Below are 24,717 nucleotides of genomic sequence, written 5' to 3' on the forward strand. Positions count from 1 at the left end.
TAATTTTAATAAAATCATATTCTATTCAAATTTGAAAGCAAGTATCAGTATCATTCAGCATATTTACACAACAAAAATGCCTCCATTAAATTATTTTGCCTTCACATAAGAAATTTTAATACACTTGGGAGCATGACTCTTGCTTTGAGAATCTTTTTCAGTTCATAATGATTTCAAGTACAATTTGTAGTTGTTCTATAGTCAATCATGCTAATGGGGATTATCACTTTGTTTGGAAAATTACTGATTTTTTACCAGATTTTCCAAAATGCTGCATTTTGAGGTTGCTATCAGTGTATGTCACTGATGCTTGTGTGTTGCAGATCGTAACTCGGTGACGGACGGTGTTCTAGATGACCTGAAGGTCGATGATGATCAGCTGAGTCAGATGCTGCACACACTGATGGGAGAGGCCTCGCAGATCCGGTCCGGCACTGCCAGGCAGCTCTCCACAAGCTAGACCTGAACACTCCCCACGCCAAACCACAACATTCACACATCTCACAGCTAGTAGCATCCCTGCATCACTACTCTTCATACATTCATACATTCATACATTCATACATTCATACATTCATACAGCATGCGATGTGACTTTGGTGCCTCTTTTTGGTGTGTGCTCGACTCAAGGATTTGAGGACAAATAATTGTTATTGTGGAGGAGAATGTTTGTAAACAGTGAACGCTTTTACCAGTGTTGACAAGTATCACAGATCAATTGCTGTTAACTATGAACTGTAAGATACAGACATCTGATGAGACGTTAATGAAATGATTATGAAGTGTAGGTATGAACATCCAGCAAGAGAGACATTTGTGAAAGGTAACTATGGACTGTAACATACAGGCATCTGCTCTCCACTGACGTCATAGCAACAGTGATGTCTGAGAGGGGTTACTAGGAATATGAGGCACACACTTCACAACTGTCAGCATGGGAGATCGGGGTCACCAGGAGAGATATTCATTGGAAGTTATCAAGACATCTTTGGACATCGCAGCACAACAGACAGAAATTACTATGAAGAGCAACAGATGAACAATTGCCAAACAAGGACAGAGAACCGATGTGTGTAGAATTATCGCAGACTCATGTCTGCTTTTTATAACCAGACAAGGGGACACCCAACTCTGGGAGACAACTGCAGATGTGTAGACAGAACCATGCTAATCCCCAGAAAATCAGTAATTTTGCAGCAAGCATCAGTATTTTGTCAAGGATGTTTCATGGAGTGTCTACAAGAAAAGAAAGGGACATCTGCCTTTTCCTTTTAGCTTTGACCTTGAGGTATTTCAGAGGGCATTCCATCATCTCCACAAGAACTGGAAGATCTATGACCTTATTAACATATTTCACATGGAATATCCGTTTGTACATCTCATATGGTTCTATTTTCATAAGGTACATGATCTTGAAATTTGATACTAGTGATGTTCATGATTGGCCATAGTTTGCAAATATGTCATTGTTTCATCATGGTGAACTGTTATAAGACAGGTTGTGTTGCCATTGTTACAGGAGGAATGTTTTTTAGGCTCGGCCTTAACGCTCGTCCCACCTTTCCTCACTAGATTCTCGTCAGTGCCAACATTGGCAGTGGTGGCCATCAGCTGCTTTGTGTGAAACTTTCACAAGAAGAGATTTCATTATGAAATGACAGAAAATGTACTGAATGGATCATAGCCTATTCCTAATGGCACAAAAATAACTATATAATATCATCAAAAAATGGGAATCCATTGTTACTCCTTCAAAATGTACTTAATGGGATTATGACTTAATTTGATATTATGTCCCTTGAAGGAAATAATCTTCACCCCAAAAATGTGTTAATATTAAGCTTGCAAGGATTATCTCCCTTTCCCCATATTCATATTGAAAAATGACGAACAGAATTGTTTAATATATGCATCATACTGTGATCATATATATCTCTCCCCGTATCATGCCGCCAAATTAATAGTTTGATATAGGTTGTCATGGTTACCAGTAAACTATGTATGTAAATTGTTTTTATGTGTGGTCACTTGTCATGGCATGTTAAAATATAATGTTATGGTGTAATGGAATCTGTCACGAGTCGTGATTAAGCTCTTGCTAGTTGTGGTGTAACGATATGGCAGTTCAGATACGTATCATGTACGAGTCGTGTCATTACCTAAAATGTATTTGACAACCAAAGATGTACTGTTTTTAGGATCTTAAGTCCTTTGCTCAAACAAACAAGTTCCTTAAAACATTGTATGCCTTGTGTGATTTGTGTTTTGTAAAGACATTTGACTACATTAGAATGGATAAATATGACTTCTTCTTTTTATGGTTTCCATCACATCCAATTCATTTGTAGAACTCAATATTGACCATAGCTAGTCCAGCTAGACTTGATGAGACTTCCTTACCAGGGAGGGTAGTGACATCGGTGAATGTAACAATAGTTGGTGAATAGCTACAGTGTTAAATTAAGAGCTTAGCACCTTCTGGTGCCCAGGTTTAGGGTGTTTTTTTTCTTATAAGCTGATATAGATTCTCAAAAGCCTGGCTCCGTGGTCGAAGTAAAAATCAAATCAAACCCTATTGTTTTTTGTTTTGTTCTTGAAAGAACATTGAATCGGTAGGAGGACAAACATTTAGAATCAATTTGTCCTTTTGTTATATAGCCTAACTTATTCAGGTTGGGTAGTAAAATAAATTAAATTTTTAAGCTGATTTAAAGCTTCTTCTTTTTTTAAGCTGTTAACAATTTATTTAATTTTAATATTTACCAAATACAAAATTATGTTTTTTACAGAAAGGTAATGACTTTTTTAAATTATATATCCACCTACTGAAGTAAAAAAGATCTGGCCTCAGAAAAGCGTAACAGCAGTTTCCTTTACTGGAAGTTGTATGTTGTTTTCTCATTTGTTAGCATACCCAGAAGATGCATTTAACACTCCAATCAAATATATATCCAGGTACAAGGCAGTGAAACAGATAGTCGTTTCATGAAGTCTGTTCAAGATGAGCACAAACTATCTTATTTCCGACAGCTGTAAGTTGTTGTGCGTCGTTGTTGCAAAGACTTGTGGATAGTAACAACTGCCTCAAATTGCCAAAGCTGTGCATGATAGTATCTATAATATGTATGTATAGTGTACATACGTAAACTTTGAGTTTTGTATAGTCATGTAATATTATTTCTTCCATAATCATACTTAATCATCCTGTTAGGCCAAGATGTTAGTGATTCAAGATCCCTGGATTATGAAACTTTTGGGGGTCTATTTTTTGTGAGATTTTCACCATACTTTTGAAAACCAAATCTAAGAGATGGACTCGGATCCACAAAAGGTACTTGTCTCATTGTAGTGATCTACGGTTGCATCACCTCTGATTGGGCATTTGAAATAAAGATTGATTAATAGCATAAATCACAGGCAGACTTAAAGTAACAAGATCGATTTATTGATAGAAATATACACTTTTTTATGAAGATTTGTAGTTGAGTATTTTTTCAAATGTTGAAAATGTCAGTATTCTATTCAGACCTTTACACTGTGGCGCATGCTATTGTTATATGAAAGAAACAGATGAAGATAGGTGTGATTGGAAGCAGGTCTAGAAAACCACTGATTCCCGTCAGTATATATATTGGGAATTTTCTCGCTATTTATTTTAGTATTGTCTGATGGTGCAGTGGGAAACCATCGTAACAGCCTTATATTCTTGTTGCAACTATCTCACACCTGTATTTTCATAGAATCCAATATTTTGAATAACACATAATCTGACAATCAGGTGATTTGAAGCACTGTTTTTGTCTGGAAAACTTTTTCACTTGAATGAACATGTGATTGATTGAGGGATTGAGGGAAATCTCCCAAAACTTAACATAATTAGTCAGTTTGATTAATTATTTATCACAATTTCAAGCGCTTGAAAATATATGTATTAGATATTAACATCCTATGATATCATAAGACTTGAAAATTGGTAATTTTAATGATACATTCAGATTACATTCTTCTCATTAATGTTATGATGGGTATGTCGGTTGAATATGAATATGGAGGTTCAACTGACAGATTTCGAATCCATCAGACCAAGTATAAATGGCTGATTTAATCAAAATGTTCCTAAACTGAATATCTGACATATTAGCCCTTTCAATACTTGTCTAAATGTCATGACATTATCCTTGCCATTGCCTTGTTGTCTAGTCCCATGTCAACATTGTTGCGTGTATTGTCCAGTCAGCTTCCTCATATTGTCCATTGTTTGTTAAACAATAGCCATCCGGGGAGATATTATTAGAGTAGGTTGTCCATTGAGCCAGTTATTCCCTGGTTTGATACTGCTAAGCGAACATAAGAAAAATTGGTGTGTACGGTAAGTGTTCCTCTGGTAATGGAAAATTGATTTCAATCGGAAAAGGAATTGTAGTGGAATGTGAGGGCGTGCATGTGGAGTTTATGCTCTGCATGAATTTGTTAATTTGCCACATAAACACATCAACGCAAACCCACCAGGACGCCGTTGTACAAAACAACCTTAGCATGGCGACTGTCGTAAGTCTTTGTTAAGGTATGGGAGTTACGATCACCTTAGCGCTAAGATCGCTTTGTACAACAGCACCCAGCCCTGCTGTTGGTATCAACTGTTGGATTATGCAGATCTTTTGGTTCAATTGTCAGGTCGGGATTTGTCTTTAGTTTGCTTAGCAGTAGTTTCTGAGGCTTGGGAAAAACAATAATCTTGGCTCTTAGGATAAGACATAAGGCACACAAGCAATTTATGTGGTCATATTTTAACCAGCATTTAAAACAATTACAGTAGAAAAAGTCCATTATCAAACTCCTGAAAGGTGAGTGGGTTTTATGCTAATGGTAGAAAGACAGTTATGCAATGGTCAGATGAGGGTAAAATATGGGTTTTTATTTTAGTTTTGTGATTTTTTTTCTGAGCTAAGAAAAACACTGCCACAAAACCAAGACACCTTTTTTTAATGGCTTTTTCCTGAGAACTAATATGTTTATTCATCAGCCTTTATGATCATTTTTTATGTTGCTGATAAACCACAAGGATATTGTGTTTGTTCTTTGTAAACTGCAAATAGCTGAAACAGTGCTTATGCTGTAGAAATATTCTGCCATGTGCTGAGTTGAAGTGCAGACCCTGTCAATGGTTAGACTTTCAAGTATTAAGCATAATCACATCCAAATATCTTATCAATATTGTCTTTTCAAAATGAAAACGATATTTTGAAAGATGAGTTGTAGCTGAATCTATGAGCCAGTTCAGTGAATTATGCCAAGGTGTTTAGAATTACAAATTAAAGAGGCACATTGAAACCTGTTTGTTCTCAAGTCTCTTAAAATTTGGGTAATATTGATCAGTGTTTCTTGGTATTGTACCTTGGGAGTTAAAAAGGAGTTTTGAAAAAAAAAAAAATATTTGCTGATTTAGCAATTAATTAGTGGGTCTCAGTATGCCTCTGTCTCTGTTAGAGTTTATGCTATTCTAGTTGTTGAGTTTAATAATTCAGTTGTTCTAGAAACTCGTCAGGAATTTGCATTTAATTGTAGATGCAGTGCCTTACAGCAATATAACATTGAAGTTGTTCACGTTGAATTTAATCCATGTTAAAATTTGAGAAGTGGTGGCTGCCCATTTATTTATTAACTTCAATATTTGATTATGTGTTAAATGTGTGTTGTCGTACAGATTGGATATTTCACTTCAGAAATCTAGTTATTTTTGTATTTTTTAGTAGAATTTACGCCTAAAATGTGTGATGTTTACATCCAGTTGATTTATTTATATAAAATAGAACATTAATATTACGATACAACCAAAACAGTAGACTTATTTCAGAATTTTTGTAATCAACTGTTTTGAAAACGCAGTACTATGATATATTTTTTACTCAAAAATATGCCAGACAGATTGTTATTCAACAAAATCACTCAGAATAACACATTTGCTGATGGTTGGTTTCTATAGATACGGAACTTAGTGTAGACTGAATAGCAGGAGCACGCTGAAGATACGGAGAGCATATGATAAGTCCCAGTAGTAAGTGTTTTTTAACTGATCAATCTCATTAAAATCAGGTCTTAGTTCTCACTACCGCTAAACAAAGATCTGAGGACATCCCATTACAGGTCACGTCAGACCGACCTTGCACAAACTATCACCGACCAATGGAATGACCAATCAGAAGGTAGCTTTCTCGTGCTTTACGACACTACTTTCAAATTGGTGACTACGCTTCGAAACATATTTTGACAAATTCTCGATTACAAATTTGAAACCTGAACAAAAATACATTCTGGAATGGCAAATAGATGGTCTCGATTGAAAGGATTCAGTCGTTAAACCCGTAACTATAATTCAGAATACCCCATGTTAAAGTTTTCGAGATTGCATGATTAGAAATCACATTCCGACTGTCACTTTCATAATCTGGTAAGCAACGCACTGATTGGTCGGATGAAAGGTCGTTCTGACGTGACCCCAAATGGGATGTCTTCAGATCTTTGTTTAGCGGTAGTGAGAACTGAGGTCTGATTTTAATGAGATTGTTAACTGATCGCCATTCCATAACATCCGTGATATGTTGTAGATTGTTCAAACAAGGCATAATAGACCAATTTTGACCAAGGTAGTTCCCATTTCTTAGTATGTGTTTCCCATTTTGCTTTAATGACCCCAAAGAAATATAGCTGGTAGTTTTTATCGTTACAGTTTGGGCATGGAATAGTTTCGTCCAAATCTGTTTCATGTTCAAATGTGTCATAACAAAATTGTGTTTACTTTTGTTTCTTTTTTTTTCTTGGATAATTTTGCCAAGATTGTTTTCTTTGGTTGAAGGGCACATGTCACTCGTGAAGAAATGTATTAACGCTCAAGTTGTGGCATTGTTACAATGGTCATCAATATGTTGGTGAGGTGGTTTTGTGCAGCATGTTATTATCTCACTACATCCACTCAGTCACCAGCTGAACTGCTGAATCCCTTGTGATGCAATAAGGCTTGTCCCAGAATAGGTCCATGCAGTTTCACAGCTTAGGCCAGTTTAAAACTTCCTGAATCTTTTGGATAGTTTCCATGTTTCCTTGAAGGAGTTGATTACTTATATTAGGACTGGCTGAACCTCCATAAGACTTTCTACAATTGACCTTAGTATTGAAAATTTATTTCTGTCATGTTTTATTTCGCTTAGGTATATACGATTTTAGTTTAATTACATTTATCATCGATTTATATTATATGCATATGTTATTGAACAGATGAAAAATTCAATTTTGCAACTTAAATAGATGACAGAATTTGGATTTTATTTTATCATTTTATTTTTTTAGGATAAAGATCTAAAGTTTTGCATGCATATTGAATTAAGAAATGATTTCAGTTTGTGTTGTATATTATTTGACACCCTTGTTTTATATTGTGAAACGAATTGGGACCTATCTGGAACGACTCAGCTTTGTTCCAGTACCTCAGTCACGGCGCGCCTTTTCGGCCTGTGTTCAGTGAGATGACTGAGTTATCTCCCTTGTATAGCTGTACAAATGCTCTATAAACTCCACTCGTCTTGGATTTGTCATGTCAATTAAACGCCATTGCAAAATAAAAACTCAAAAACAAAACAAAACTGTGTTTTCTGTTGTATTTTGTTGCATCCCGCATAGATGCATTGCTTGTAAAGTAGTTAATGCAGTAATTAAAGAGACAAGTGGTCTGAAGGATGTGGTTATCAGCAAGAACATTTGGGTAGCACGCTTCTGCTCTCTAACTCACTGCAAATGGCTTAATAAGTGCCCTGGGTTCTGAGAGCTATGTAAGTCAACACTTACAAAATAGGACTACCCATGACCAGTGAGTGTGACTAAACCCAGTCAGCAGATTTCCAGATGTATCACAACGGCCAATAAATGATCAAATCTGGATCAAACAAACCAGTGACTGAAAGCATGGGGACCAATCCATGCCATTAGGGCACGATGACTCCAATCAACCAAGTCACCAAGCCTAACCACTTGATCCACTGGTTGCCCAAATATGATGAGGAAGTGTTATGTGAAGATGGTTCACTGGAAGGAACTGCCTTATCCTGAGGTGAAGTGAAATGGGGTTTAACATGCATCCAAAATTATTGCACTAATATAGCAATGTGCTTGCGTGGCTGCTTGAACTAGTCCAGACTGATGCCAATTTTAAAGTGCTACTTCACTAAGATACCATGCTGCAGTTTAACACGAATAACCCCCTCAGACACAGTACACTGACTCTAAGGGAGGTAGTGCTCTATGGAGAACAAATGAAATAAGTAAACCCCCCTGGTCTAGTCTGAAATATGGGCTTAGACCACAAACGCATGTTTTTAATGTATATTTAACATTTAATTAACATCGCAGGGTTTTATGCAACTCACAAATAAAAAGATTAAATGCAGAATTTATTTCACTGTGTCGCAAGGGACGCACAATAATATTTATAATAATAATACGGGACCCACAGGGTACAGAGAGGGCGTTACTGTGTCCAGGGTAGCTACTCTAACAATTTACTAAGTGCCGTGTACCTATAGTCCAGCGGATACTGTGTCCAGGGTAGCTACTCTGACACATTTGCGCAGTGCAACGTTTAACAGTAGGGCATATAGAGGCAGAAGCTATAACTGCCGAGGGATCCGCGCTTTTTCATCCTACATGTAAGTATTTAAATACACATTTGAGCTTGTTTCGTGTTTCGTTGTGAGTCTGTAAAGTTAAAGAATAACAGAACAAATGATTTTTTTTTTTTTTCATTAACGTCGCCCTCAGCAATATTCCAGCTATATGACGGCGGTCTGTAAATAACAGAGTCTGGAGTCTGAATATAATCCAGTACTGATTGACATAATAAGTATCGATCCACGCAATTAGGATACGATGATATGCATCTACCAAGTCCGCGAGTCTGACCACCCGATCCCGTTAGTCGCCTCTTTATACGACAATCATATTTAGTCGCCACTAACATCAAGCATGGGTTGCTGAAAACCTTTTCTGTACTTCATTGGTCAAAGGATGACGTGACTATCATTCGCTGATGTGTCACAGTAACATGTTTTGTACTTTCTTGTATTTCCCAGTAGGCTAACCCATAACAACGCAATAGCCTGAACCCTTTCTCCACTCAAGCCCTTTCCAGCTTGGGTATTTAGTGGTCACTCCACACATAATCTTCGAAGGATAAACATATTCTCCACCGTGATTCTGAAGGAAATGTCTTTTTGGACATTTTGGATCATATTCCAAGGTTAGAATCTTAATAGTGGACTGAGTATTCTATCCATTAATCGTATTTGCAATATTGTAGATACAGCTTGTATATTTGTATATATGTAATCTTCCCACGGCAAAAGTGTTAACTGACTTTATAAACCGGACTTTTAGAAAGTCAGTTGACACCTTCGCCGCGGGAAGATGGCTGGGATATATGCGTATGTGTTCAGACACGAATACGCGGTACTGTGGATTTGTGATTATTATTGCGTTAAACAACCAAATACGCATCCTTAATTCATTATAACATGTAAAAGCATGAAACTAAAAAGTAATTTTAGTAATCTTAGTAAAGCTCGTTTGTGATATAAGAGGTCAAGCTAAGCCAGCATGCATGTGACGAATGAAGGTAAGCATAGTTGAATAAATGAAGGTAAGGATAAATGAATGAATAAAGGAAAGCAAGCATGGATGAATGAGGCATTTTATAGTATTGTTCTATCATGCTCAGCTGCATGTATACTTGTATACACACACAACAGAAGGTATTAGAGCTAAGTTCTATTAATGTTCCAGGGGCACGGGAAGCCCAGTCGTCTTAGGCGCCGCGTGTTGCGTCCCTCTGGCACGCCAGATTGTGGGTTCGAATCCCGGTTCGCCCCGATTATGTTTCTAGGTTTGTCAGCACCATACCCGTGCTCGTGGATTTCACCGAAGTGGTAAACGTCTGAGACCTGCATCACTTCGGGCTTTCCTCCACATTAAGCTGACACGCCGCGATATAACTGGAATACTGTTAAAAGCGGTGTTAAGCCCAACTCACTTACTATAAATGTTCTTATTGGCATGTCTGCATGTGCACTGTAAAATATTGTTATTTTTAGCCTTGATGCCATTTCCAGTCGACAGTCTGGAGACGTTTCATTACACCATTGCATGACCATGTCTCTGTAGGGGCAATCGCCAACCGCTACATATATAATTGATTGGGGTATACAGACAATTAAGTGGGTCAGTTTGACATCCTCGACTAAACGCTATCGAGGACTGCCATTTGTTTAACGCGTGTCTTATAATACCGTGTATGCCTATACTCGTGTTTAGGATGAGATGATGATGTGAATGTTAACCTTCTAGCACCTCAGAGGCAGCTTGGGTTGAATACTCCCCAGGGAGCTGAGAATGAAAATCGAGTACATGCTGGACTATCAACCGGGGTGATAATGTAGCCCTTTGAGCATGAATAGGGCGTGGAGCAAGCGCATTTCAAATATGCACATCATCTCATTTGACCTATAAAATATAGAGAGGATATTACATTTTCTCATCAGATAGGATATCTTCGAATAACCTTACAAAAACGATATATCTGTATGTACGAGATATGAACATGTTATTGAACAAGAAAAAGGCAATGTTTTGTCATTATGTATTTTTCTCTGAAAACCATAGTGTCATTGAGTATGCAGGTTGAAAGTAGTTCCGGCATGTCGTGTTATTCAATATAACGACTTAATGTTTTTCAGGTAAATACTGTATTTCGTAATAAACGTGTATATTCAACGTATTCGTGGAATGTTTGGCCTATATCCTCCTCATGACAGATTAACTGTAGTCAAATAGGGTGTTCTTTAATTTGTTTTGAGTAGTATATATTCAACCTATCAATAGTATACAGACAGAATCCACGCCGCACAAGCCCCCAGTACTCCCTACATCGTATATATAATACAAGTAGTGTATACATAGCAGCATTCAACAGATACTCATAACGGAGAAACTCAGGTCGATGCTAAACACTGCCGCGTCTCCATACATGTCCTCTTGTGACCATCTTTGAAATTGACAATGTTTCTTTATCAAAGCGTTTCAACGCACGTGCTCGATGTTCGGAGAAAGATTTGCGGTTTCTTGTAACCGCTGTTCAGGACAGCCAATCACAGATAGTCTAGCTGTTCCATTTGTGTGCCGAACACCGTTCTACAAGCTTACCTCCACGGAATCAGCTGATTAGGAAGGTGGTGTATGCTTGGATACACTAGGGATGTGAAGCTTATTCGCACTGGTACGTCCTGTGGTTTGTTTTACTTTATATATACTGCTATTACGTTAAAAGAGCGTCGGTACACGCAAAGTTGACGATCAAAAACACTGTTTTTCAAAATGTACTGTGTTACTGTTATATTATTATGCATATGAGCGATCATATATATCACACAATTCTCACATCCTCACACACACACACACACACACACACACACACACACACACACACACACACACATATATATATTGTGTTCATGAACAACCAATGATATGTTAAAAGAATATATAGGGTATTTAGGATATTATATATATATGCTCGTGTTTGAATCAGTTCATGTGTGTAGTCCAAGTCGTTGATAGTTCATGCACGTCTGGTTGAATCAACTAACAGTTTATGTGTGGTCGAGTCCATTTACAGTTTACGTTATTGTTTAGTCGATTAAATTATCAGGATATGTATATATGTGCTTGAGGCCAATATTTTAGACCCGGCGTCTATAGAGGGGTATACCGTATACATGTACCTGAGAAATTATCGGAAAAGGTGAACATGTATGTATTCTATAATGAAGTAATCAGGTATAAATAACGACTCACACAAAATGGAATATATCACGCATGTTGTAGAATAAGAACATTTAAACACTTTGTCAAAATTGACTTGTAAGAGATAAAACAGCATCAAAACATCACGACCCGTGAAGATTTGGGTTAGAATAGGTCTTTGCTTGATTTAACAGGTAACTATGCTTGCCGTGAGAGGCGACTAACTGGATCGGGTGGTCAGGTTCGATGACTTGGATGATGCATGTCTTCGTATCTAAATTGCGTGGATCAATGCTCATGATGTCAATCACTAGATTATCTGGTCCAGACTCGGTTTTTACAGACCACCATCACATAGCTGGAATAATGCTGAGTGCGGCGTTAAACAAACAAACCAACAACAACAAAAACTAAAACATCGCAAACCTCTGAAATCTAAAGAAATCAATACCTGAACAGACACAATCAATATACCACTGCTGTTCTCACCTGGTCATATTAAAGTGGATCTGTTTTCGTGTAAATTCGGCAGTTACTAACGTACCGTATCATGTTCATGACACCTCACAGGGGCGGGTGGTGGTTGGGAGGAGGGGTGGGGTGGGGTGATTGCAGGTAGTGACGTATAAGGGCTTACTTTTCACAGACTTTAGGGTATATTCACACAATATCACGGCAGGGGACAGCACAAATGGGCTCCACACATTGTATCCACGTGGCGAATGAACCCCCGCAAGACGATGGGTGCTTCGCGATCCACTGAACTAGTTAAACAAGCAAATTAAACATGAACATGTTTTAACATTACATCTACATTGATAGGCATTGACAGATAAAAATAATGATATTTAATTGTCATATTTATATGAGATGGCGTTAATCTACGCCAAAAACTAGGTTCAATGTTATTATTTATATAATTCACGAACATGTATTTGTGTCATTTGTATAAGTAGAGACTTAAAAAAAACTGTTTTTTTTGGGACCAGGATGATGCAGCTGTAAGAATATTTGATGACGTCATTAGATTAGCTGTATCGATGGAAACATCAGGAATCCACCATCATGTGAATCGAAATTATAGTACTTCAACTCTAACCAAACAAAAACAAGCAAACAACGAAACAAATACTATCCGTCCCACTCGCGGTATTCTCCTTTGTGACGGTCCTAACACGATCCTATCTTAATCGCGAATTGTCAAATAAACGGATGCATATATGTGAGTAACTACTATATGAAAAACCCAACATTAAGAGAACCATACAGTGACAGGTTTCATCTCGTGGTTGTCTCCTAAAATGTTGTCTTCTGTAAAATGGGTACAATGTGTGAAGCCCATTTCTGGTGTCCACCGACGTGATATTGCAGGAATATGGCTAAAAGCGGTGTAAAACCATACTCACTCACTTCTGTAAAAATTAGGTGAGTGAATTGATTTTTTGTTACCTCGCAAGATAGTCGCATCTGTAATAAAAGATAAGATATAGAAATAATATTTTTTTTCCAATTGATATATTTATGTATCGTGTGATCGTTTCTTGTTTTAACTTTAATTGAAGGATTAAATCGATTTAATTTTGTTCAAATAGATCATTCATAGATCTGTTACATATGATTAGAATCACGTGTTTCTCGAAACACATAACATAAATATACTCCTTTATTAAACAAAATACATTGATTAAGTATATACAAAATATCAACCTTAATTAGTGTGTTGATGTTGGGTCAAAACTTGGGTTAACCTCAGTTGAAGTTGAAGCCCACATAGGTCTTAGGTTCAAATTGAACGACTTACGATCACCCATGAAACGGAATAAATCACAGGTAAATAACACAATATTAATACCATAAATGTTGTATACTGAAACAATTAAGCATAATTCAAACCTCCCCATGCACGTTGATGCCGGTTGCAGTGGACCCCCGGCAACCTATGCTTTTGTTAATAGTCGACTAATATATAAATGGGTGGGCTGGTATAAGCTCCGTGATTTTCGTAAGGGATTGTCTTAGTACCCCGACAGCATGGGATGTCCATCATAATATAATTGGTTTGTCTGGCACATACTTGATTTTATTACCCAGACAGTTAGAAAGTATCCTGTTCATAAAGAACACATATACACTAGTGGTAATCACTTACGTCATCCGGACGGCCTTGTTAATGTCATTCGAATCTTATTGTGACGTAAGTCCGGATGACGTCATAGCTGGAGATTGTTGACGTCATTCGACATTTTTCTAAAAATGAGCTAAAAACGATTAAGAAATGTTGGGTAATATAGAAATTATTACACTCACATGTGGATCAAACTGATTTTACGAAAATCGTGTAAGAATATATTTATTACCCTCGCTCTCGCTCTCGCCCGTTTCTTAAAATCAGTATGACACACATGTTCGTATAATAACCATTTATAGGTACAGGCCGACGTCATATTGCTGGAATATTGCTGACAACAAACCACCTGCAATTACAGCAACTTGACCACCGATAATTGAGTGATCGATATACAAGTATCGAAAATTAGTCTCTACTTTCAAGTAAAACATTTATTGAACTCTTATGAACTGCTGGTATCATGCCATCCTACTCCTCAAAACACGTTAAAGAACACCCACAATCGAAGGCTGTGTGTTGCAATACCTACTGGTCACGACAGATTAACTATATGAGTAATACAACTTATATCACCCAACATGAACACACCTGTGTAGAACAGGATAACGATATAGTTTCGGAAGTAAATGGAAGTTGAGTAGCGATTGGCTGACTGTGTTTCGGTTTCTTAACTTTTAACCAATCAGCGCTTGTCAGGTATCTTCCGGTCATGTACGCGAGGACATTCACCCTTGGTTTAACACTGGCATATTGAACATGACTATGTTCACATATATATCCAAGAGTATATACCATGCATGTACTGACATGATTCTGAGGAAATATGTAAGTTTATTTATGTGTTGTCATGTGTTTATTATATATATATTTTTTTGTTCAGTATCATCATGTAGTTTGATTACAGGTGTGTATTGAACAGTTTGTCCCAGATGACTATTGTAGCAGTAAAGTTTGAAATATCGATACCATGTATCCTTGTGTCATAATTGTAAGAACAAGCTATGTACATACTAAAACAGAAAGCTTACTGATGTCATGCTCTTATTAATCAAAATTGATTTTTATTAGAAGGACGTATCTCCAAATAAGTTACTTTTTCCACGAAGATTTAATGGGTACTGGTGTTTAATTTACGGCTGGGGAGGATGGAGAGATTATGGCTTTCTAAAGATTTAAAACAAATAATTACACATTTTAAAAATGTATTTGATCTTTTTACGCAAGTTCATGTTCATTCCCATTTAGAGACCTATACAGGAGTTTGAAATGATAAATTGTTTTTTTTTAGCCCGACATTGTTTTAAAATATTATCAAATTATCAAGCTACTGTACCCTTGTTTGTCTTAACAATTTTCTTTGCCGTGTATACAGTTCGACAAGTAAAGTAATATCATAATAAATATCAATCATTTAAAGTTATGGACCGATTTATATAACAGTAAATTTTGCCTCTGAGTATACTTTTAACAAAAAGTTGTGATTTTGATGTTATTATTATGCGATATTTTCTATATTCATATACATTTATATATGTTTATTTGTCCGAACATGCCCGTACAAATAAATAAAATGATCGATTTGTGTTTATTTTTGTACAAAAGATAAAAACGTCACTGCGGACAAGCCTAAACAAATAAGTTATCTTTCCGAATCAAATATGTTTACAGATGACATAATTGAAAAATACTGCTACTGTCATATCATACCCGATGTGCTTACGGTTGAGTGCATTTTCTATTTCTATATGGATATTTAAGATTAAAAAGGTTATATAAATTATGTTCAGTCAAAAATAAGAACGTTTTATTTAGTATAATTGTTACTTTTTGTATTTGAAATAGATTTGATACAACGACGTCATACACAACAAACTGAATTCAGTTAAGACGTCATGATGTAACAACTGATAGTATTCCATACAAAACTCACATTCGCGGAACAGAATTGATATCTGTCTTTGGTCATTTTGAAACTGTTTAAACAAGGGCAGTAACTCTGTGAGCCCAGGTGGAATGGGAACGTTGCACAAAAGCGGCAGGATTTGAAATACATGTTTTCTGACATTGTATACACTGTCGATGATTGATTATAATTTATCAGATTGACTTTGTATTCCTCTATTATGCAACTAAAGTACACTTAAATACACTTTAATACTAACTTACTGTCAGGCTAAATATGTGTCGGGCGGAGGGGTAGCCTTGTGATTAAAGCGTTCGCTCGTCACGACGAAGATTCCCCACATGGGTACAATGTGTGAAGATTCTTTCTGTTGTTCCCCGCCGTGATATTGCTGAAATGGCACTAAGAGCGGCAAAAAACCATATTCACTCACTTGAATATGTATGTATGCGTCTATACTAGTCCGGACAAGTCGGTTTAATTGTGTCAGCCCACCGAGAAACCACGCCGCAGTATAAGCTGTTATTAAATATATAAAGTATTCGAGTATCGAAGGTAATGTCATTATTTACGTTCAGATTGTAGGTTTCTTACCCTGATGTTTTGCCTAAGCTGACTGCTACAACTATCTGTCCCGATGTATTGCCACTATACTCGTACAATTAGCACTAATTGTAATAAAGAAGTTGTTCATCCATAGAATTTGTCTTACTTCATCACTCCAACTTCTAAATCCCACTCAAAGAAGTCGTACATGTTTGTTAGGAGCAGTGAGGTAGCTCAGTGGTTGAATGGTTCGCACTCACGTCCCAGGTTCGATTCCCTCCATGGATGCAATGTATGTTCACCCATTTTGGTGTCCCCCGCCGGGATGTTAGCATGGGATGCTGCTGTAACTGGATGGCGACAAGCCCCCCTCATATATAATCTTCTGATGGCATCTTACTGTAGAATCAAAGACCGAGTTAAGAGGACATATATAAGCCTCGTTTATAAAATGTTGGCCATTTGATATTTTTGGGACTGCGGGGACCGAATTGTCTTAAAATAATATGACCCCGCTCCTCTGCTGTTATATTTCGACCTTTATCTTGTGTAAGATATGATTGCGCTATCGCCAAGAATACACAACGTTATAGACAAATAGAGACAAAACATTCATTCATTTTCACAGTTAAATGGCATTGTTATGAATTAAGGTTAAGTTTGATTTTTTGTAGTCAGTCAGCAATATTCAAGTTACACACACATATTCGAGTTGATCGAGCGAGCAAAGATCCACGCCATGTTAAATGTGCAACATGGCGACCACCTGATCCTCATTTGAATTCGTGACCAACTCCTTGTATAGGTAACGGAAACATGCGAGTGACCAGAACACGGTGCTCATTAAACTGACGTTCCCCTCCACCAACCAGAAGCTTGTGTGGTTATGTCTAGAGGGAATTTCTACAATATTGAAAGAATATTGTCGACGTCTCAAGATATTAAGTTGATTATTTCACAATTAAAGTCAATAAACGACCGAGAGCAAAATTGCAATCACTTGTTTATCTGAAAAGGTGAACGCGATGTAACTTTTTGAAATGAATAATATAAAACATCCGAGACATATCCTGATGTCTGCGCAATACACCATATCCCTTGTGACTATGGGATGCGAAAGTATGGACTTAGGAATAATAATTATACTCCAATTTAATGTTACTTAATGTAGTCATGTTAATATATGATTTAGTAATACATGTGCATAGGGCCATATCGTTCATTCATGTGTACAATGTGATGGACACGCCTCTATACAATCGAATTCAGATTTCACAACACATCAGTCGTATTTTTAGAACATCTATTTGCTTCTCATCTACATTATTTATACATGTGACTGTGGAAATCTCTGTGTGTGTTTAGTTTCGCTTTCGGCGAGGTATCTGGGAATCCCAAAGTTTCAGACGATATTGGCATTCTGCCCGGCGATAAACTCGTAGACAGAAATATTTATCTTTTTCATTGGTCGATATTATCCAATCAAAATCGCGGGTCCCTGTATCTCGGGTTTTCCAATGCGTGCAGTTTCACGGGTCCTAGCTGGGTCACGTGATACTGTCGTCTGCTCTCAGCACACCAAGGAGAGACAGGTGACGACCTACATTCTATTGTACATGGAATTTGGAATGTTTTTGCTTGAAGTTGACAATAATCAATAATCTGTTTATCTTAATAAAATAGGATCGTTTATAACCAAAGTTATTTCATATGCTGCTTTAAAAACGTATTTACAGGCATTTAATAAATACACTGTTGATTGGATGTTCTGATATTGCTGCCCCTGTTGGTGGTATGGTGTTGTTCTGATGATGGTATGATGATGTTCTATTAATGCTGCCCCTGTTGATGATGGTATGGTGTTGTTCTGATAAGGCTGCCCCTTTTGGTGGTATGGTGTTGTTCTGATAATACTTCCCCAGTTGGTGGTATGGTGTTCTTCTGATAATGCTGCCCCAGTTGGTGGTATGGTGTTGTTCTGATAATGCTGCCCCTGTTGGTGGTATGGTGTTGTTCTGATAATGCTGCCCCTGTTTGTGGTATGGTGTTCTGTTAATGCTGCCCCTGTTGGTGGTATGGTGTTCTGATAATGCTGGCCCTGTTGGTGGTATGGTGTTCTGATAATGCTGCCCAAGTTGGTGGTATGGTGTTCTGATAATTCTGCCCCAGTTGGTGGTATGGTGTTCTGTTAATGCTGGCCCTGTTGGTGGTATGGTGTTCTGATAATGCTGCCCCAGTTGGTGGTATGGTGTTCTGTTAATGCTGCCCCTGTTGGTGGTATGGTGTTCTGATAATGCTGCCCCAGTTGATGGTATGGTGTTCTGTTAATGCTGCCCCTGTTGGTGGTATGGTGTTCTGTTAATGCTGCCCCTGTTGGTGGTATGGTGTTCTGTTAATGCTTGCCCTGTTGGTGGTATGGTGTTCTGATAATGCTGCCTCAGTTGGTGGTATGGTGTTCTGATAATGCTGCCCCAGTTGGTGGTATGGTGTTCTGTTAATGCTGGCCCTGATGGTGGTATGGTGTTCTGATAATGCTGCCCCAGTTGGTGGTATGGTGTTCTGTTAATGCTGCCCCTGTTGGTGGTATGGTGTTCTGATAATGCTGCCCAAGTTGGTGGTATGGTGTTGTTCTGATAATGCTGCCCCAGTTGGTGGTATGGTGTTGTTCTGATAATGCTGCCCCAGTTGGTGGTATGGTGTTGTTCTGATAATGCTGGCCCTGTTGGTGGTATGGTGTTCTGTTAATGCTGCCCCTGTTGGTGGTATGGTGTTGTTCTGATAATGCTGCCCCAGTTGGTGGTATGGTGTTGTTCTGATAATGCTGCCCCAGTTGGTGGTATGGTGTTCTGATAATGCTGCCCCAGTTGGTGGTATGGTGTTCTGATAATTCTGCCCCAGTTGGTGGTATGGTGTTGTTCTGATAATGCTGCCTCAGTTGGTGGTATGGTGTTCTGATAATGCTGCCCCAGTTGGTGGTATGGTGTTCTGATAATGCTGGCCCTGTTGGTGGTATGGTGTTCTGATAATGCTGCCCCAGTTGGTGGTATGGTGTTGTTCTGATAATGCTGCCCCAGTTGGTGGTATGGTGTTGTTCTGATAATGCTGCCCAAGTTGGTGGTATGGTGTTCTGATAATGCTGCCCCTGTTGGTGGTATGGTGTTCTGATAATGCTGGCCCTGTTGGTGGTATGGTGTTCTGATAATGCTGGCCCTGTTGGTGGTATGGTGTTCTGATATTGCTGCCCCAGTTGGTGGTATGGTGTTCTGATAATGCTGCCCCAGTTGGTGGTATGGTGTTCTGATAATGCTGCCCCAGTTGGTGGTATGCTGTTCTGTTAATGCTGCCCCTGTTGGTGGTATGGTGTTCTGATAATGCTGCCCCAGTTGGTGGTATGCTGTTCTGTTAATGCTGCCCCAGTTGGTGGTATGGTGTTCTGATAATGCTGCCCCAGTTGGTGGTATGGTGTTCTGATAATGCTGCCCCAGTTGGTGGTATGGTGTTCTGATAATGCTGCCCCAGTTGGTGGTATGGTGTTCTGATAATGCTGCCCCAGTTGGTGGTATGCTGTTCTGTTAATGCTGCCCCTGTTGGTGGTATGGTGTTCTGATAATGCTGCCCCAGTTGGTGGTATGCTGTTCTGTTAATGCTGCCCCTGTTGGTGGTATGGTGTTCTGATAATGCTGCCCCAGTTGATGGTATGGTGTTCTGTTAATGCTGGCCCTGATGGTGGTATGGTGTTCTGATAATGCTGCCCCAGTTGGTGGTATGGTGTTCTGTTAATGCTGCCCCTGTTGGTGGTATGGTGTTCTGATAATGCTGCCCAAGTTGGTGGTATGGTGTTCTGTTAATGCTGCCCCTGTTGGTGGTATGGTGTTCTGTTAATGCTGCCCCTGTTGGTGGTATGGTGTTGTTCTGATAATGCTGCCCCAGTTGGTGGTATGGTGTTGTTCTGATAATGCTGCCCCAGTTGGTGGTATGGTGTTCTGATAATGCTGCCCCAGTTGGTGGTATGGTGTTCTGATAATTCTGCCCCAGTTGGTGGTATGGTGTTGTTCTGATAATGCTGCCTCAGTTGGTGGTATGGTGTTCTGATAATGCTGCCCCAGTTGGTGGTATGGTGTTCTGATAATGCTGGCCCTGTTGGTGGTATGGTGTTCTGATAATGCTGCCCCAGTTGGTGGTATGGTGTTGTTCTGATAATGCTGCCCCAGTTGGTGGTATGGTGTTGTTCTGATAATGCTGCCCCAGTTGGTGGTATGGTGTTCTGATAATGCTGCCCCTGTTGGTGGTATGGTGTTCTGATAATGCTGGCCCTGTCGGTGGTATGGTGTTCTGATAATGCTGGCCCTGTTGGTGGTATGGTGTTCTGATAATGCTGCCCCAGTTGGTGGTATGGTGTTCTGATAATGCTGCCCCAGTTGGTGGTATGGTGTTCTGATAATGCTGCCCCAGTTGGTGGTATGCTGTTCTGTTAATGCTGCCCCTGTTGGTGGTATGGTGTTCTGATAATGCTGCCCCAGTTGGTGGTATGCTGTTCTGTTAATGCTGCCCCAGTTGGTGGTATGCTGTTCTGATAATGCTGCCCCAGTTGGTGGTATGGTGTTCTGATAATGCTGCCCCAGTTGGTGGTATGCTGTTCTGTTAATGCTGCCCCTGTTGATCGAAAGATGTTTTGCCAATGCTGCATGTTATTGATGGTGTTCTGATAATGTTGTGTTGTGTACTAATGCCATAACATGTGTTTCTCATGACAGTTTATTACTATCAGCTGGACCATGGGTTGAAATATGGTGTTCTACAAAAGATTGGATATTCTGGTGCTCAAAATTCTGCAACATTTCATAAAAGCAAAGGAAGTTAACAGGTTAGTCATTTAACTGAATACTTTTAGTTATTTGGATATCATTTCAATTATTGTTGTGTCCAAATCAGTTGGAGCGGTGGGAGGAACTTGTTTAAGTGTTCGTTAGTCATGAACATGGTCTGGGGGCAAACCTAAGGGACTCTGTTCTTGTAGTTCCTACTTGCTATATGCTGAAGTGCTTCATATCACTTGAGCACCTTGATTATAAACATGAAAATATTTGGAAATATGTTGACGCCCAGTTGACAGTTCATCTGCTCTGCAAATCCTGCAATCGACCAAAATGTTCACGTCAGTCCCCATGTTCTTCATGAATCTGGTCTAATTCATCATGCGATTTTGATTGGACAAGGCATAGACTCTTTAGTCCAACCAAAATGTAACTCTTCAATTCCCACTCCCTTCGCCTCAGGAAGAGGTGGGTGAGGTGAGGTGAAATGGGGTTTAACGTCGCATCCAAGATTATTGTACTTATATAGCGACGCGCATGCACGTGTATGTATGTGTGTGTGGCTGCTTGTACTAGTCTGGACTGATGATGATTTATAGAGCTAGCTCACTGAGATTCCATGCCGCAGTTTAACATGAATACCCCACTCAGACACAGTATACTGACTCCGAGCCGACCAGTCCTTGTTTTAGCCCCTTAATGCCGAGTGCCAGACATGGTAACAACAAGTACCATCTTTTAACGTCTTTTGGTATGACATGGTCGGGGGTCGAACCCGGGACCTTCCGGACACTCTACCACTAGACCACGGAGGTGGTCTGCCTCAGGAAGATGATTTATGTATGACAAATATTGATTAAGAATTTAAGGAAATTTTATTGAAATCATCACTAAGCACTATTCACTAATGAACATGGTAATGAGCATCCTTGATATATACATGTAGGTATATACAGTCACTACATCCCAGATCCATCAGTCAGGGAAAAACATCTTCAGTACAAACTCGCCAAGTCAGTTTGTTTGAAGAACATCTTTTTAAGAGGTCATAATACCGCACATATCTCGATGGTAATGTAAGGTTGCTATACCATACTTGAAAACTTGACATTTGCAGCTTTCCATCATGAGAGGTCAAATATTCACAATGAAGAATTAGGCCACACTTTCTTGCCATAAACAATTATTTTAAACCAATTAGCTTGGGCTGGTTGAAATATAAATAAAACCAAATTTGTGTCACTCGTTATTTCTTAATTGTCCTTGGCATGACAGTTTGGTTTGGTCGGCCAGCTTGAAAAAAAAAAAAATATATATATATATATAAATAAATAAATAAATAAATAAATAAATAAATCTATTTTAAAGTGTCGGATGTCTTAGCATGTGTGTCAGTTTGTTGTTTAACACCATGCTCAGCAATATTCCAGCTGAATGATGGCAGTCTGTAAACAATCAATTCCGGAACAGACAATCCAGTGATCGATATTGTGAGAAACGATGCCCGCCATTCAAGTACAAAGATGCGCAAACAACCAAGTCACTGAGCCTGATGACCAAATCAATTTGGTCGTATCTTACAACCAGCATGGGAGTGTGAAGTGTATTTACAGCCAGCTATCTGTGTATGTCTAACTATCAAAGAGGCTTTGTTCTCATAACAAGAAGATGACAGTGACAATAGATTACACACTGCACTTGATATCTTTACATTTTTCTAATCCATGAAAGAGTATTTGGGCAAACAAAAATAAAATTAAACTTCCATATTTTCCTTTCTAGCTGTGGCTTTTGGCTCTGGTTGGTTGAATCTGTAAACCTAATTAATGCAGCCTATGAATTACTCTATTTAAAGGTGTCAAAGGTTTGACATATTGTCCCAGAGGAAGCTACAAGGCGAGCAGCAGAACAGCTTGGTATCAAGGATAGTACAAGGAGGTTGTGTATGGATACATCTAGTGAGTGAGTGAGTGAGTTGTGTTTAACGCCGCTTTTAACAGTATTCCAGTTATATCACGGCGTGTCAGCTTAATGTGGGAGGAAAGCCCGAAGTGATGCAGGTCTCAGAGGTTTACCACTTCGGTGAAACCCACGAGCACGGGTATGGTGCTGACAAACCTAGAAACATAATTGGGGCGAACCGGGATTCGAACCCACAATCATAGGTTTCTGGCGTGCCCAAGGGACGCAACTCTGCACAGCGAATCACGGCGCCTTAGACGACTGGGCCACCCGTGTCCCCAATACATCTAGTGACTAGAACAGTAGCTCATTGATTTACAATCATATATACAAACAAGCAATATCAGTATGATCAGACAGACACATTTGACTTGGATTCACAGAATATATAGACAGGAAACACCATGACACCCAGATGATTGGAAGCATGTTATAAACTAGTGGATTCATCTCAAACTAAGTACATATAATCTGTGTCATATGGAGGGGTGCAGTCAAAAGCAAAAAACTGTTTTTATTATTTTTCCATTTTTTTAATGAATTTTATCAAACCCTAACGTCCGTCCGAAAACTTTGTCCGCACGATTTCTCTTAAACTATTCATTGGATTCATCTCAAACTTAGTACATATAATCTGTGTCATATGGAGGGGTGCAGTGAAAAGAAAAAGAAATTTCTTATAAATTTTCCATTTTTTTATGAATTTTTCAAACCCTTACCCTATCCTAGCTATTTAATTTGTAACTACTGACACACTACGCTCACTTTTGCACTTGTTTTCCAGCTATCTTGCATAGAATAACAATGGCAGTTATATTAGTGGGACAATATTGGGAACAATGAACTCAACAAATGACAACAGCTTGAGTAAATACAACATGGCAAGAAAAGTACCATTGTGAGACATAAGGACACAAGACAGGTTTGACCAGCATATACGCCATATGCAAGCACAACAATTAACATGGCGTCTGAATACTATAATCAACCAAAACACAGTGCTATAATAACAATTGAAGGGAAATAGCACCAGCAGTTTTTTCACTTGGAACATCTTTACCGTAATGCCAGCAATATTAAGCTGACATGTTGATGACTAGCACTAAACATGTACATGTACTGGTTATATACAGAAAAGCTGATAAGCTGTGTATTTGTGTGAAATACGCAAAATAAATTTTTAGTTGCCAGCACACAAATACACATGAAAAATGTAAAACAAACCCACTAGTACAACGCTATACTAAGTACAATACCTACTCAGTTTTCATGCCCATATTTCTTTAAAAATGAATGCATGTGTCAAATCAACATGAATTCTTCTGCAATGAATAATACACAAATTGGCACCTGAAACAGCACGTTAAGCTAAATTATTTCAAAATTTGTTAGTATTGGTTTCAAAATATGAAACAGACTTGACCCAAGGGAGTACACATCTACTGAATACTCCCAAACACTAACATATATGGAATTTAAGAACTAGTCTACGAAATAAAGGCAATAAAAGTAACACACAA

General features: G+C 38.5%; 1 protein-coding gene across 7 annotated transcripts in view; it reads left to right on the plus strand.

Annotated features, from left to right (window-relative positions):
* The window catches only part of LOC124117093 (rhotekin-2-like), a 105,320-nt gene extending 99,826 nt beyond the window's left edge, over window positions 1-5,494 (plus strand). For 6 of the 7 annotated variants that reach the window (XM_046478814.2, XM_046478854.2, XM_046478839.2 and 3 more), the window contains one exon: window positions 324-5,494. In XM_046478814.2, the coding sequence (XP_046334770.1) occupies window positions 324-460 (137 nt within the window). In that variant the 3' untranslated portion in view covers window positions 461-5,494. The remainder of the gene's footprint in view (window positions 1-323) is intronic. The other variant, XM_046478824.2, reaches the window with a different exon arrangement.
* The last annotated feature ends 19,223 nt before the right edge of the window (window positions 5,495-24,717 follow it).

This window comes from Haliotis rufescens, unplaced genomic scaffold (assembly GCF_023055435.1).
Source record: "Haliotis rufescens isolate VD_foot unplaced genomic scaffold, xgHalRufe1.0.p SCAF_12, whole genome shotgun sequence".
Taxonomy (NCBI): Eukaryota; Metazoa; Mollusca; class Gastropoda; order Lepetellida; family Haliotidae; genus Haliotis; species Haliotis rufescens.